The sequence below is a fragment of the Leguminivora glycinivorella genome, chromosome Z (assembly GCF_023078275.1).
Source record: "Leguminivora glycinivorella isolate SPB_JAAS2020 chromosome Z, LegGlyc_1.1, whole genome shotgun sequence".
NCBI lineage: Eukaryota > Metazoa > Arthropoda > Insecta > Lepidoptera > Tortricidae > Leguminivora > Leguminivora glycinivorella.
In genome coordinates this window covers 20,852,902-20,870,109 of record NC_062998.1, presented here as the reverse complement: position 1 = coordinate 20,870,109, position 17,208 = coordinate 20,852,902, and the positions used below count along the sequence as shown (strand labels likewise).

The 17,208-nt window shown below is 39.7% G+C and overlaps 1 protein-coding gene across 1 annotated transcript in view; it reads right to left on the bottom strand.

The window, feature by feature from the left end:
* Positions 1–17,208, bottom strand: part of LOC125241300 (exocyst complex component 2) — a 25,633-nt gene extending 8,425 nt beyond the window's left edge. Inside the window, exons 1-11 of the mRNA XM_048149706.1 lie at positions 16,880–17,208; positions 15,412–15,564; positions 13,471–13,663; positions 12,632–12,743; positions 12,376–12,535; positions 10,490–10,704; positions 10,025–10,140; positions 9,507–9,637; positions 8,627–8,811; positions 7,740–7,910; positions 6,070–6,222 (exon numbers count right to left, since the gene is read on the bottom strand). Of these exons, the coding sequence (XP_048005663.1) occupies positions 6,070–6,222; positions 7,740–7,910; positions 8,627–8,811; positions 9,507–9,637; positions 10,025–10,140; positions 10,490–10,704; positions 12,376–12,535; positions 12,632–12,743; positions 13,471–13,663; positions 15,412–15,564; positions 16,880–16,988 (1,698 nt within the window). The 5' untranslated portion in view covers positions 16,989–17,208. The remainder of the gene's footprint in view (positions 1–6,069; positions 6,223–7,739; positions 7,911–8,626; positions 8,812–9,506; positions 9,638–10,024; positions 10,141–10,489; positions 10,705–12,375; positions 12,536–12,631; positions 12,744–13,470; positions 13,664–15,411; positions 15,565–16,879) is intronic.

Sequence of the window (17,208 nt, the reverse complement as noted above, 5' to 3'; positions counted from 1 at the left end):
AAGGACAATAGACGGAACAGATTAGTTCCGTAAGTCCTCCCGTCGTCAGCACCCCACACCCTCGTTGAGCTCTGGCAGCCTTACTCACCGGCAGGAACACAACACTATGAGACACTATTTTTTGTTTTATTATTATACATAAATGTATATGTACTCGTACAGTAGTTACTGAGCGTTTTCCACAAAAAAGATTAAAAACCTATTCTCTTACATGGTAATAATTTTTGGGTTCGTCGAACTCAGAATTTCTAACATAATTATCCTAATCTGATATTTTTAAAAATTCCAAAAAAGTATAGATAAATTTTAATTTCTTAGAATGATTTTTTTTTCTAATTGTTTATTTTCGATGGAGCAAGGGTATTCAAATCGCTTTTGAAATCTTAAATTAGTAAATGAAAATGCAATAGTTAACTGAGTAACGTAATGCTTTAAAAACTCAAGTGGACTTTTTTTATCTAAGGAGTAATTTCGATAAAATATTATATTTAGCGAGGGTATTAAAAGTTGTGTTTTATATCTCAACTTAATAAATAGAAAATCAAAATGACAATAAAAATATCAATAGGTTCTCTAAGATAAAATTGATACCTTCGGCTCTCCATTCTTGCTCGGTTAATAAAAAACTAAAAAGCAAAAAATAATAAACCTTTGAATTCAGATTTCTTATCGTATTGCAATAATCTAAACATCCAAATTATAAACAAATCAATTATTTTTGCAGTCGGTACCAGACCTGTTCGTCGCCTTGCTATTGCCTGTTTGCCCCACCCAACCATACGCAGGCTGGCACCGACTCCAAAAATAATTGATTTGTTTATAATTTGGATGTTTAGATTATTGCAATACGATAAGAAATCTGAATTCAAAGGTTTATTATTTTTTGCTTTTTAGTTTCTCCGTGTTTTGTAACGCGCTTATTTTTGAAGGCGGTTTTATTTTTTGTTAAAAAGTTTATTTATTTGTTGATTTTTAGTGGTTCCTATTGATATTATACGTATCAGTCCGAATACATGTACACTAGTGAAAGAATTATCCTTTAACTCCTAACCATTGAGGAGTTGACCTTCCATCATCAGCTCAGCCACATAAAATTATTACCATCAGGCGTAAATACTGGTTTACCTTTGAAAAATACACTAAAAACATTACATGTGCCTATAACATTTGAAGAGTTCCCTCGATTTCTCCAGGATCCCATCATCAGACCTTGACTTGGTGCCAATGGGACCATCTCGGGGTTATACCCGTTCGATCAAAAAAAAAATTTTGAAAATCGGTCCACAATTCTCGGAGATATCGAGGAACATACATACAAAAAAAAAAAAAAAAAAAAAAAAAAACATTCAGTCGAATTGAGAACCTCCTCCTTTTTTGAAGTCGGTTAAAAATACAAAATTTATATCCAAAAAAATACAAAAAGTTAATAGAATCCTGGGAATCGAACGCACCTTCACGGCGTGACAGACGACTGTACACCAACGACGCCATTACATAACACGCTGTTCACGACGAAATTGGGCTATACATATATAATTAATTAAATATAAATAATAATGTCAAATCCATACTAATATTACAAATGGGAAAGGGTGTGTGTCTGTTTGTTTGTCCGTCTTTCACGGCAAAACCGGAGCGACGAATTGACGTGATTATTTAAGGGGATTTAGTTGAAGGGATGGAGAGTGACATAGGCTACTTTTTGTCTCTTTCTTACGTGAGCGAAGCCGCGGTCAAAAGCTAGTTTATTATAAATGGGAAAAGCTGGTTACTCTATAATCTGAAGTGGAAGAATTCGTTGTTTCACCAAAGATAATGTGTGTTTGTTTGTTTGTCCGTCTTTCACGGCCAAACGGAGCGACGGATTGACATGTTGTTTAAGTGGAGATAGTTGAAGGGATGGAGAGTGACATATGCTACTTTTGTCTCTTTCTAACGCAAGCGAAGCCGCGGGCAAAAGCTAGTACAGCACGGGTAGCATGGTCGCGCGATAGACGATAAAATATCAGGCCGTCCCTGTCGCACTATTAGTAAGTGCGATTATAGGGACGGCCAGATGTTTTATCATTTATCGCGCGACCATAATTGCCTGCCTGGACCAGATTATATTGATGATAATTATTATTTGTAACCATTTAGTTAATATTGTCTTCAGTTACCGCGATAGTTACTCATGAAATAAAAACTATGAAAACGGATTAAATCGCGTATACTCGTAATGAGTTTAAAATTCATCCCGATGTTTCAAACACTTTACAGCGTTCGTGGTCAACGGGTGACTGAGGAAAAATTACAATGTGCAAAAGCTACTCGTACCCATATTCTTGTATATAACCATTTAGTTGTTGAAGAAAAACATTCACACAACAATAACATAGGTCAACCAGCTCAGTAAATGCAATACTTTACTAATACTATGCCCACACTATGACCTATGTATAATGTATTATACCAGACGTGTAATATTTTATTTTATCAACAAAGGCATAATAAAGGATTGTATTGTATTTTTGTATGAAAATAAAAAATAGGAAAGCAATATAGTAATAGTCAAATATTCCATTAAAAAAATAAAAAATACTTAATAAATCCATAAAAGTTCAAATGATTAAAAAAAACTTCGGATTCGAACCCACGATCTTCTGCATCATAGTCAGTCGTTTGACCGAGACGCCATTTCGATTTACATTAGCAGTGTCGAAATACACGATATCAAGAATATTATATACCATGGATATTGCGTGCCGAACATTACGTTGAAGCCAGAAAATTTGACCTTGAATTACGTCACGCCGGTCTTCCATCTCTTTCTTTAGGGTGTTCATGATTAAGCATACATTAGGGATATCCCGCGGAATTTGACGTATTACGTTTATACGACTGATTAATTTTGTAACTTATTAAATTCAAATCCGATCAATCGTTTTATCACGAAAGTGAACATCCATCCTCACAAACTCAAAAAGTAAGGTACATTAGGGCAATTCCGAAAGTCGTCTAATTAGGAAAGTCGCATAGAAATCACCATTATTTCCGTCATATCAAGATTCCCCTTTCGGAATTATCTGAACATTTCTGTCATTCGGAATTACTCTAATGCACCTTACTAATTTGTCAACCGCCAATAAGGTCCATTTCTATACCACTCTGCAGTTACTTTGCCTTACGCCACAAAATACGGTACAGTTTTTACCAGTGGTAAACTATTGGGATTTTTTTTCAGAACCGTTCCAGAATAAGAGCGTGGTGAGTGTTGCAACACGAGGCTTAAAATATAACTTTTCTTTTACTGACACCTGTATTTATTAAAAAATGTTTCAGTCACTTTAAACTATCACAATAATATTTTGGTAGTAACTACTGGGAAAACTAATCCCAGTAGCTATCAACCCCCGGTGTGGTAATTAACAATGTGGGGAAAATCCCAGTAGTTAGGACAGGTAAAAACTTGGTGGTAACTAGTGGGAATAGCCACAAAAATATAAGGGAAGTATTTGTCAATGGGGAAATAATGAAATACTAGGACGTTTTAAAACAGTATCTTTATTTTTAAGCGCCGCCCCAAATCTCAAGGAAGGTGGTTCTCAATTCGTACGTATTTCAATTCTCTTCGCATGTATATATATATATATGTATCTCAATTTAATGTTTATGCCACGATATCTCCGTCGTTACTGGACCGATTTTTAAAATTTCTTTCTGTGTCATAATCTTCAGGCTTAAAGTGCAAATCTGCAAATTGTCGAACGCTCTGAAACATTTCCTTTTATCGGTACAATCGACAGCCAACGCTGCCTCCTTCCTTCATCTTTTGGAACACTGAAAGTTTAATATTATTCATGTTAATTGTAAAGACATAAACAATAAAGTTGGTATTATTATACTGTGATATGAACTATGAACATAGAAACCGTACCAAGTTGATAGATTTAGCTCCATTCAATAAGAGTAAATACCATGCAAGAAAAAAGATTGGTCACCCTAGTCGTAAAACCACACATAGCATTATTTTTCTTTAAAGGTCATATTTATCGTTCTAAACCTATTCGTGGGAATTTTGATATAATTTGAGACAATGAAAACAATATAATGATAAGAACTAACCAAGATTACAAGCAAAATAGCAGATAATTTATTGCCAGCGAGGTTTATGAACATTTTGGTAAAATAAGTACTTACTTGTGAAATTTTACGTCGGATTTCGGTTTCCATTTACTTCCACAATGGTTCACTATGCAATACATAGCGCAGAACTTAAGTAAATCGTCGAAAAACGTTTATTTCGCAAAATAAATATCTGAATCGGTGAATGACTTTTGACAATTCTGACATATCGGGCATATTTTTTTATTATTAGTGTTCCCATAGTACGCAGGAGGTAAATACCGGAGAAATAAGGTTTTTGATTGAGTTTTTTTTCGTATAATACAAAGAAAAGTAAGTCAATTTGATTGAAGAATGTTTTATACGTTTTTTTTAGTAACTAATCTTGCAATACATCACAGTGTCGGAAAGAGATAGAACATAGGAGTAAAGGTGAATGAACCTGGCTTCAACTCATTGGTCGGCACGCAAAATCCATGGTATATAATATTCTTGCACGATATGTATCTTTGTTGACAAAATGCGTCATTATTTCTGAGTCTGCTTGAGTTAACTAAACCAATATCTTTAAATAATTACTTGTCAAGAGCCAAATGTCACTGATGACAATGTCAACTAAAAATGCGCGAAATATGACGGCTCTGTGTCTGTACACAAAATTTGGCACGCACATTTACGTAAAATTAATAAAAAATTCACAAGGATTTGTCCATGATTTCTGTATGAAACAATGTATTTCATTCACTACCGCGACGACGGATAATGTATAGTAGATGTCTTCTCTTCTTCCTCCTACCCTTATCCCACGTTATGTGGGGTCGGTACAACATGTCTTTCTCTTCCATTCTCCCCTATCTTTCGTCATCTCAACACTCACATCTTTCTTTCTCATGTCCTCTTTCACACAATCCATCCATCGTTGTTTGGGTTTACCCCTCCCTCTCCATCCATCAACATTCATCTCCAACATTCGCATATATTAGATGTATGCGCATATTTTTATTTAGTTGTAGTGTGCGGTGACTAAATAAATGGTAGATGTTTTTTGTATGGAAAGCGAGCCACCTTAAGAATTATATAAATTATTACGTCTGTATCTGAGACACAGTCAATCTATGACCTCTGTAACTTGGACTTCATTGAAAATCTACTTCCATATTTTTTATAATTCTTAGCCTATCTTTAAATTACGCGATTGATCCTTTTTGTGTTCAGACGAGTTTAAGGGTTTTCTTGGTTATTTTAAGTAATTAAAACTAAAATCTGATAATTTACATAAAAATATTAAAAAAAATAATTTCATAATATACCTCTATAAAAGTTTTAAGACACAATGACGTTAGTCTTATATTTTATTTATATACAAGGCTTATTTACCTTTTCTTTTAAGTAGTATGCAATTAATAATAACTATATGCAAAACACCTTATTTATCACCTCTATAACTGGCATACCCTTTATTCTGGCCTCTATTAGTGATACCCTCTGTAAATGAGACAAACATTTTATTATGCCTGTCTAACTGAGACCCTGAATAAGTGGAATACCTCTTTAAGTGAGATAAATTTTGTCGTCCCTTGAAGTCTCACTTATCCAGGTTTCACTGTAAAAGTAAAATATTACTTCGCTAATTCGCGATAAGAAAGCTCCGTCACACCTCGGCCAATCGCGATCAAATATATGAAATGAAATATTTATTTTCCAAGTAGGCATATTACAATGCGCTTATGAACGTCAAATAAAGCTACGCCGGCTCTAACCCTACGCCTCAGCCTCGAGAAGATTTCAGTCCCCCCTCAGTTGGAGGGGGGTATCCACTACGGGACCGGCAAGAAACTCGGCGGGCCACTTCTTTTCAAAACATTACATCTTATAATTAACATGCATACATATGAAAGAGTCGCGTTCCTACGCACACAGTATAAGCTCGTGTACTTGTAGCTGAAGTAGGTCAAGTATAGTTACTAGGTTGGTAACAGCGCCGTAGTCGGAGAAGTGGTCGACGCGCCACGCCTCGTGGTCGCCGAGCGCCTTGACGCGGCGCAGCGCGCGCTGCAGGAACACGCCCATGCCGTGCGCGCGGTACTCGAAGATCACCTTCTCCACTATGCTGAGTGGCTGTCGGGAAACAATCGTTTTAACGACACTAATGAACATAGCGAGGGAGAAATATGTTGTGTTAAAACACATTCAGTTAACCTGAGCAAAGATCCCGCCCAAGTAAGTGCGTTTTCACATTATCCGATCCGATATTTAAGCCGCCATCTTTGATTTTTGCCTTTGAAATCCTTCCTACATCCGATATCGGCGGATATATAAGCGAGCGAAGAATTCAAAATGGTGTTCAACGATGGGCATGACTGTTTTGTTCTAACCAAAGACATATGTAACTCCATATAGACGGATAAAGTCTAAGAAAAAAACGTACCTCAAAGCCATAGAGAAAAAGGTACGGTGACCTAGATGGCGTTACACCTTTGGGAACGCTCGGCTAGATGGCGCTAATATTAATATTTGACATTTTAACACATATCAAGTTAACAATATGGACCAAATTGTCAAAACTGAGGTTCAAAAGTTTTAAGCCTGTGTCGAGAGATGGCAGTCTATGCACTGTGATTACATATTTTACTTTGACAGTAACTCTGTATAATACTCGATCCTCTTTGGTTATAAGTGTTATACCTAAGCTGCTGTGTCGCGTACTACTATTTGCACTCCTGATACGGCAGACTTAGCTTGAGCAGAGTGACAGGTCAACTAGGTGTAGGTATAAGGGAAGATAATAGCATGTTACTCGTACCTGCGACGGCAGGTCCAGCTTGAGCAGCGAGTCGTAGGCGTCGCGCAGGCTGCGCAGGTTGGCCACGAGGCGGCGCTGTGTGCAGTACAAGTGTGCAGTGTTACCTGCGACGGCAGGTCCAGCTTGAGCAGCGAGTCGTAGGCGTCGCGCAGGCTGCGCAGGTTGGCCACGAGGCGGCGCTGTGTGCAGTACAAGTGTGCAGTGTTACCTGCGACGGCAGGTCCAGCTTGAGCAGCGAGTCGTAGGCGTCGCGCAGGCTGCGCAGGTTGGCCACGAGGCGGCGCTGTGTGCAGTACAAGTGTGCAGTGTTACCTGCGACGGCAGGTCCAGCTTGAGCAGCGAGTCGTAGGCGTCGCGCAGGCTGCGCAGGTTGGCCACGAGGCGGCGCTGTGTGCAGTACAAGTGTGCAGTGTTACCTGCGACGGCAGGTCCAGCTTGAGCAGCGAGTCGTAGGCGTCGCGCAGGCTGCGCAGGTTGGCCACGAGGCGGCGCTGTGTGCAGTACAAGTGTGCAGTGTTACCTGCGACGGCAGGTCCAGCTTGAGCAGCGAGTCGTAGGCGTCGCGCAGGCTGCGCAGGTTGGCCACGAGGCGGCGCTGTGTGCAGTACAAGTGTGCAGTGTTACCTGCGACGGCAGGTCCAGCTTGAGCAGCGAGTCGTAGGCGTCGCGCAGGCTGCGCAGGTTGGCCACGAGGCGGCGCTGTGTGCAGTACAAGTGTGCAGTGTTACCTGCGACGGCAGGTCCAGCTTGAGCAGCGAGTCGTAGGCGTCGCGCAGGCTGCGCAGGTTGGCCACGAGGCGGCGCTGTGTGCAGTACAAGTGTGCAGTGTTACCTGCGACGGCAGGTCCAGCTTGAGCAGCGAGTCGTAGGCGTCGCGCAGGCTGCGCAGGTTGGCCACGAGGCGGGCGCGCAGCGCGTCCACGGGCACGGCGCCGCCGCCGCCCGCCAGCAGGCACGCGCGCATGTGCACCGCGAACACCTCCACGCCCGCTATTATCATTTCCTGTCAAAACAATACAATGTACAAACAAGGCACAATTCGAGGGAGTGAGGACTCGCAGTAGGAATTCGATACGTCATGAGAAGACGTGGTCACGGAACCATGAAGATATACCCCCTTATTCATAAACGTTCACTAAATTTACCAAGCCGATGAAGTTCGTTTGTCCCTTTCCGACGTATTGATGTGATAGAAAGGAACAAACGAACTTTATCGGCTTGATAACTTTAGGGAACGTTTATGAATAAGGAAGTAAGAGCTAACATTAAATTACTAAACAAGAAATAATAAATAGATGGAAAATTGTGTTCTAATTTTCATCAGCAGTAAACAAATAGCATTATTGAGGTATTTTTGACGTTTTCATTTTGGATGGAAAAATCGTTGAAATGTATCATTATAACGGATTCCAGGCGTTACCTATATGTCATAAGAATTTGCACTATTTAGCAATTCGATAGAGGGCTGTAAGTTCTTCCTAGTATACGCACCAAACGCGATAGTGTGCAGATCGGTAGCAATGGCATCTTTTGACATACGGCTACTGCTGCGTTTTACTAGCACGTGCAGCACGGCTAGCACATGATTGCCTCGAGAGTATGTCGCCGCGAGATAGACTACCCGTCCTTATTACAATTAGAAGGAGACGAGTGATCTATCTCGCAACGCCTCTCGCGCCAATCATGTGCTAACGAGCTTACGAGTGAGCGAGTGTTCACCTTGAGGTCGGCGTGGCGCTGCGGGTCGGCGGGCGCGCCGGCCAGCTCGCCCGCGAAGTAGCGGCGCGCGAGCGGCCACAGCGCGTGCAGCTCGGCCGCCAGCGCGCCGCACGCCGCGCCGCACCACGCCGCGCGCGTCGCGCTCCACGCGCCCTCGCCCTCCGCCTCGCGCGACTTGCGCTTGCCTGTGCGTGTGCAACGTATGTCATTGTGAACCACAATCGATACTACTGAAGTACGGATTCTAACCCTTAGTGCGTTTTCACATTATCCGGTCGATATCCCATTTATACATGTCGCCATCGTGGATTTTTTCCTTTGTAATCTTTCCTACTTCCGATGTCAAACCGTCTGTCACCGTTAAAGCGTTCGTTAAATGCTATTTTGTATGGAAAGTTCCATAGACGTCTGCTGCGTGACGCTGACGGGTCTGTCAAATGTGGTTGATGCAACTGGCCCTTAATAAGACAGAAGATTGCCAAAAATTATTCAAAATTGAATTCCGCGAATTTCACAAATACAGTCTAAAATCATGGCGGTAAATATTATGTCCCCTACCCTAAGTTAAATAAAAATTAAAACCCATGTTAAAACAGAACAACTAACAAGTAGGACATTAAACATTCGTAATAGTAAGCGAGGGCCAATATAAGAGAATAAAATAGGAATTTTGCCCATGCCCGTATTGTACCTATACTTCGCTTAATATTCGATTGTAAGTTGTAAACTATACAACAATATCCAATCAAATAATTCAAATATCCATTTTTAAGGTGTACCCGTATTTATTCGTACTAAAGATGTGCGCCGAATAGGAGCAAGCTTGTCGAAGAGTTATTAAGGACTACAAAGGCGTTGGTATTAAATGTGTATAACTAACCTGCGTTTTCTTGATCCTCGATCTGTTTAAAGTGATCCTTCACTTTGTTCAGAAGACTGAGCAGGTACTCCTTGCGGCTCGTGATCGCCACCCACGCCGCGTCGCCTTCCCAGTTGAGACTGATCAACAATCTGTAGAAACAAGAATACAATACAAATAACGCTTTGACGGTGTTGTGCTTCAGTTGAAACTTATACAAACATCTTAACTTGTTTCGGAGGATTATAGGTTTACAACTATATAAAATAGAAATACTTAAATAATTAACGTATTTCTATAACTTTAACTACATATGTGAATTTTACAATTCACATGCAAACATTTGCTTTTGAAGCTATCAGCCGCTGACAGCGTTGTATAAGTTGCATCGTACATTGTTTCGATGCATGAGAGTGGGTACTCTAGATAAGTACTGTTGCCTTCTTCACACGTCAAAGTTGGTCTGAACTTCGAACAAAATCATTGCACTTATTGGGATTGTATTTTGATAGTGTTAACCGACATAAATAAATACTTACTTGATATACTTTATTTGATCTTGGACATTGACAGGCATCGTTTTCATTCTGTTATACAAATTTTCCTTTAGGTCTTCTATTTTCTTGTCTATTTCAGCGAGAATTTTCTGAAACAACTAAATACAACAAGAAACAAGTTGAAATATATGTACATATGATAATCAACCATCATCACAAGAAATAACACCGAAATACTTATGAAGACATGGAACTAGGTGTCAAGACTAGTTTAAACAGAAGAACGAAATTATTGCCCAGGTGTACATTAAAGGAGCAAACTTATGGAAATTTGTCGATTTTGAAATTCGATACAGTCACCGTCATAAAGAAGTGATGATTTCTGTACCATGTCGCTTTTAATCGTTTGTCAATTTCGTATGACATTTCAAACAAGACGTTAATATGACAAGGTATAGAAATGATCACTTACTTATGCCGGTGAGCATACACAACTCGAACAGTTACCTTAACATCAGTGTTGCCGAACAAGTTGTTGACCCTCGTGTAGTCGTTGACGACGAGGTCGTACTCCTTCTTGCGTATGTTCTTGTCGATGGAGGCGGGCAGCTGGAACAGGAACTTGTGCCGCGTGAGCAGCAGCAGCGCCTCGCGCGTGCGGTCCGCGTTCTCCTTGCGCGCCAGGATCTCAGAGAACAGGGAGTCTGCCAGCACTATCGACTCTGCACACAACCACACTATAAATAAAACGGCCCGGCCACGACATTGGTCTAACCGCGACAGCGGTGAGCGGCAGCTCCAATGTATGGCCGCCGCTCAACGCTGCCGCGCTAAGCCCAGTGTCGTGGCTGAGCCGTAAGAGTACTATCGTACAGTATGGCCACTCCCGCTCCCCGCAGAAAGCGCCGCCCACCCCCTCTCGGTCACCTCACAGTTACCGCCTGTCAAAAACGCGAACAGTCAACCTGTCATATCTCACTCATACAAGCATGGTACGTGTTCACCTACACGAGCTTAGAATGTGTGCTAGGAACGCGCCTCTTTCATGTATTTGACCGCCAGTGTCCGAGATGTGACACAACAGTTACAACCTGAGCTCACAGTAGACTAAAGATTACCACTCCCACCTCAAGCTGTGTACAGATTATGCGCGGCAATCACTCCAACATTGGATCGCCGCGGCCAATGTAGACGTACAAAACCCTGTGTACAAGATCTATGTAGGGAACAAATCAAATTATTATTATTATTTGCGGTCGGGGTGGTGTAGCGGTTTAGCACGTCAGCCACGATAGCTGGAGACCCGGGTTCGATTTCCGGCTTCGCACCAGTAGGCTTGATCGCTTTTTCTTTAGTGTATGGTATCTATTTCAGTCTGCGTACAAGATGTTCGAGTGTTTGCCGCGCATAATCTGTACACAGCTTCACAGTTACAGCCTGTCAAAGACGCGACCTGTCGACCTGTCATATCTCACACATACAAGCATGGTACGCGTTCACCTACACGAGCTTAGACTGTGTGCGTAGGAACGCGCCTCTTTCATATATTTCATCGCCACTGTCCGAGGTGGGGTAAGGTCCAAGCTTATTGGTATGCCGCATGGCTTTGCTCTTGATAAACGATTAATAAGTATTTACAAACAGAAAAATTGTTAAATATACACATCTAAATTAAATACTCCGCTTTCCATTAGGCGGGCCGTAGCTTGTTTGCCACCGACGTAGCATTAAAAAAAATTAGCCAATTTAGCCAAGGAATAGGAGTAAGTGCTAACGAGTCAAATCACCTTACAGGATACTTTCCTATGTTATGAAAGACTAGCTTTTGCCCGCGGCTTCGCTCGCAGAAAATTCGAAAATTGCAGAGGGGGTTAGAAAGAGGCAAAAAGTAGCCTATGTCACTCTCCATCTCTTCAACTATCTCCACTTAAAAACTCACGTCATTTAGTCGCTCCGTTTTGCCGTGAAAGATGGACAAACACACAGACACACACACTTTTCTGTAACCGCGATGGCGTCTTTTTACTCTATTCCGATTGGAGTGACAGATAAAAATGCCCGCCGTCTGGTGGTTATCCTTCTTCCTCAAAGTTTATCTTTCGTGGTAGACTCTTGCTTGATTTAGGGCCGGTTGCACCAAACCGTCTGTCACCGTTAAAGCATTTGTTAAATTTTATTGTATGGGAAGTTCCATAGACCTCTGCTGCGTGACGATGATGGGTCTGTCAAATGTGGTTGATGCAACTGGCCCTTTGAAGTTATCGATAGTCATGATGTAATCCGACTTCTATCATGTAAAGAACGAATGACGAATACAGAAGTACAGAAAGACACGAATTAAGAAATACGCAATGCAACTGAGATGAGCAATGCTCATATTTAATATAAAGTACCTTCAATAGCTGCCTGCAGACTAGGCAAGGGTTCTTTCCCACTCTTCCTTTGGTCCTCTTCGTACATGTTCTTTAGGAGCACCAAGCGATCCAGTTGGTCCATAACTGCCCCTGTGTTTGCTTTTAGAAAGCTTAGTTGCCCCTCTTTTTGGCTCTCAACCTTTTCACAAAAAACAACATTAAAATCAGGAAATAAAGAAGGGATTATTTTAAACAATAGTAAATAACATATAATAGTAGGTATTACATTAATTACCTTCCTTTGTAGAAACACCATTCCAGCTCTCAAATCTTCAAAGGATGTGTTGCTGTGGTGTTCTAGTAGATACCAACCTGGCTGGAAGTTCTCATCCGACAGTTTTCCAGAACTGTATGTAACATAAAAATAAAAAGATAAGTATTTTACTTTGGTGGTTGATACAAAAAGGCTCTTGATTACATTTGTGGTAAAATACTTATAATGCCAATAACAAAAACTTGAATCATTATACCGAAAAGCGCAAACTATGTATATTTGGCTCTGCTGTATAGTACGATCTACATATACACCCTTTTTTTAAACGTACATAAAAGTTATCAAGGCGGTAAAGTTCGTTTGTCCCTTTCCGACGTATTGGTGTGATAGAAAGGGACAAACAAACTTTATCGACTTGATTTAGTGAACGTTTATGAATAAGAGGGTTAGTATACACGGTGCTCGTGAGCATTGCGAGAAATTTTAACAGCATATTCCTGATACCATTTTTAGACTAAAATGTCATAATATACTTTTCTGGATTTCGCCTAGTTACAGATTCAGAGTTATTACCATTTTTTTTTCTTTTCTTTTATTGTTACTCGGTACAAAAGGCTTTTTTAACGACGTTGATGCCATTATGGAAAATAGTCTCACTCCTCATTGATATATGTCAAAACCTTTCAAAACTGAGGTGTTTAGAAAAAATATCAAATATAAAGAATTTTTTTTTGCAAATTTCCTCATTTGTATTTTTTTTTCTTTCTTTTGGCCAAAGAAATAGCTGGTTAAAATCTCTCGCAATGCTCACGAGCACCGTATATAAGATTTGTAAAGAAGACAAACAATAGAGCAGTTACCCATCAGGGAAGAGTTCGAGCAGTTCCTCCTCGGGAAACTTGCAGTCATCTCCCTCAGTGGAGAGCCCCAGGGGGTCGGGCGGCGTGTAGGCGGCCGGCGACATGGGCCGCCGGCCCCACGGCAGCGACGGTGGCGCCGCCTCCTCCACCCACACCGCACTCTCCTTCACTGGCCCGATTGATTCGTGGTAGCCTACAAAATGAAATATTATTGTTAAGAAATTATTTCACAACAGAAGTAATTACGATATAAGTAATGTTGGGACCAAGTACCAGCTCCTTTTGTAATCTACTACCAAGAACGATTTAATACTGGACTGACAAAGCCCATACAAAAAAGCGTACCCCTGAAATGTATGGCCCTTTTAGGCTTAAAACTAGATGGCGCTGTTCGCAGCCTGGAAGTGGCCAAAATCATATTTTCCCCAAAAACTCTTCTTCAACGCATTCAAAACGCCTGCGCCCGTTTCTGCTTCCCCATCCCTCCCCAAACACATGTCACTCCCTATCTCAATAGTGGTAGAATGTTGAAAATGGGTGCACGACGTTCTTTGCACTTTGCTTGTCTGCTTTTCGGTGTGATCCATTATCAACAACCTCCGTATCTTTACAATAAATTAAAGTTTTCCACCCACCCGACCAGAGAAGCCACTCGACTATCTGTCTAATAATCTGTCCGAGACACGGCAATGCAGCAGCATTTCGTGGCAGTTTTCGTTACTCTGCTACGAAATGCTGGAACAACATACCTCCTCCTATAAGTAATGCCACGTCTATATTCACTTTTAAATTCAAATTTAAAAAATATCTTTTCAGTCTGCAGATGCCGTGCTCGCAGCGTTCCGTGGATTCTTATTAATATATTATACGTATTTTCTATTGCACCAAAATATACAGTTTCAATTATTATTAAATATACTTTTAATATGTCTTTTATACATAATAGATAGATTAAAAAACAAATGTATCTAAACCTGCCCTTAACTGTTTCGATAAATAGTATCTTTGTGTAGGTATGCATATTTCCAACTACAACTGTCCCCGTCGATATCTGAGTTCTTGTGCACTGCAATATTATAGATTTTATACCTAGGTAATAGTTCTAAAGCTACCCCTCAACCCGGGGCGCTACGGAAGACCAGCGCTGTGGTATTCATATCATAGCATATGCTGAGTGGCGTCCTTTTGTTGCCACTACACAGGCGCCAATGTTTATTTCACAATCCCTGTTTTTTTGTTCTACTGATGCACCATCTATTTTTGCGTTTTTCTTTGTGTAACTGGTTTTTATGTGTAATCAGTATCTAGTGTTTGTTGCCTTAAGTGTTTAGAAAATAAGTTTTTCTTGTAACCTAGGTTAAGACGCCATATGTAGAATGGTTTATACAATAAATGATTTTTATCTTTATCTATCTATCTTTAAATATTTTTGCGGGTGTTTATTTTTTATAAGAACAAGTTACATATTTCTTTATTTCAAAATCATGATATGACGTCACGACACATAAAAAAATAATTGTAGGCATCATCGGCGTAGTTATTATAGTATTTAATAGGTGGCGCTAAAAAATCGAGGTACGATTCTTAGTATGAAGTATGTAAATCCTATATAAATAATCCTTGCTACTACCAAATTTTCATACATGGAACAACCAGTCTGGCCACCCTGCTTGCGAAGCCGCGGTCCTGGGTTCACATCCCAGTGAGGGCATTTATTTGTGTGATGAGCACAGATATTTCTTCCTGAGTTATGTATGTATTCTATGTATATAAGTATTTAATGTATTTATATATTATGTATGTCGTTGTCCGAGTACCCACAATACAAGCCTTCTTGAGCTTACCGTGGGGCTCAGTCAATCTGTGTAAGAATATCCTGTAATATTTATTTATATATTTAAACATCTTTATTACAACCATGATTTGAAAAGCATACAAAACCTCTAAATTGGACGGTAGACGTCCCTTCGCCTCCAGATTTGGTAGTGACAATAATGTCTCCGCGCCCTTTGCATGGTCCTGAACGCGCTACAATTTTGTTTTTACTCTTCCACTCCGCGGAAAGGAGGCAATCGCAGCCACATATTAGAAGACCTGAAAAATAAATTTATAACTATGAATAACTTAAATATAGGTAAATACATATATTATGTATACAACCTATTTTTATTGAATTCCGTTGACTTTAAGGAAAGATTCTTTAGGTCAATATTTATTAATTTCAGTTAAGTAACTGCAACTGTACCCCTGACTACTACATTGCCCTGCAGTTCCCATATAAATTGCAGTTTTGATGCAGTCTGTTTGTACCTATCTCGAACTACTATCAGCTCCAGGAACTATCGAGTGTAAAATCATAGGTGTAAGAACAAAAGTTACTCAAAAATAAGTCACTATAAATATGTCCCATACCTCTTATGCTGACAATGTTAACTTTTATAGCAATGGGACATATTTTTGAGTCATTTCATACACCAACTTTTCACAATTGACTGTACAACAAAATATGTTTTGCATGAGTGACTGAATATCTCATTTCAGATAGATCTGAAATTTGGTCAGAAACTCAAAAAAAATTACTTCGCCTAGCTATGGGGGCTACATTTCTCACACAATTCAAACTTGTATTCTCTCTTCAATGGTTGAATCAAAATCAGAAATATTTCGCTTTATAAAGGGTAAAAAATATATACCGATTAAAAACAGCAATATAGCAGCAGCATAAAAAACATGAAGGTTGCAGAATATATAAGAAAGTGAAATTAACAACCGTCAACACACATTTATAAATAATAATAAAATAAAGTTAATATGTCCATATAGGTGTCCTAGTTAACATGTTGTCTGAATTCGTCAGAAAACTTTCATCAAAGTTTCTTCAGTTCTCGTTTTCTATCTAAACATTGCATTGCATAGCAAGCTAAGCATTAAATAAGCAACTCCTTCGCGGCAGCAGTTTTTCCTAGAGTCAAAGCACAGCTGTTTTTGCATCCTGATGATTATTATATACATATAATAATATAAATTAGGGCCTATAATATACTATGGGCAGAATGCCTTTCAAACTGTTCTACTAAATCAAAGAGAGTTTAAACCTCTATAATAATCACAATAAAATTAAAGATTAAATCAAATTATTCAAATTCACACATACTTAACACAAATGACTTTATTACAAACATAATGTTTATTAAAATTTCTGAATAGCCTATTGTATGTAACATCTAATCAGTAAAATACCCTATTGTATTGATTTTAGCAGACACCAACACTTGATTGCGTGACCATACAATCACCACAAAAACCAAAATGAGTCTATTAGACTCTTAGAGATCTAGACAGTCAAATATCAAAAACGCCCCTGAATTACACATAGTATGTTAATAAGGTATAAATAGCCTTTACTTGCCTATTAAGTCTGTTGCGCTAGTTCCTAGAAATTCACCCCGAATAGTTACTCTGGTGCCAGGGGGTCCTTCTTTAGGGGAGATTCCTGTGACGACGGGCGGAGGACCCATTGCTGTTTTTCCTTCGACCCCAACAATTTTAGTGAGTGTGTATAAACATGTAACCGCAGTCGACTCTAATTTTTGTACAAAAGAATAACTCTTAATCCAAAATTTCAATGGAAAATACTTTTAGTGTACATCTATTTTAAAGGAAATCATGAAACAATTTTCAAAGCAACTACAGTAACTAATTTAGTAAATTTTTATTGAATGACATGATATGACATGT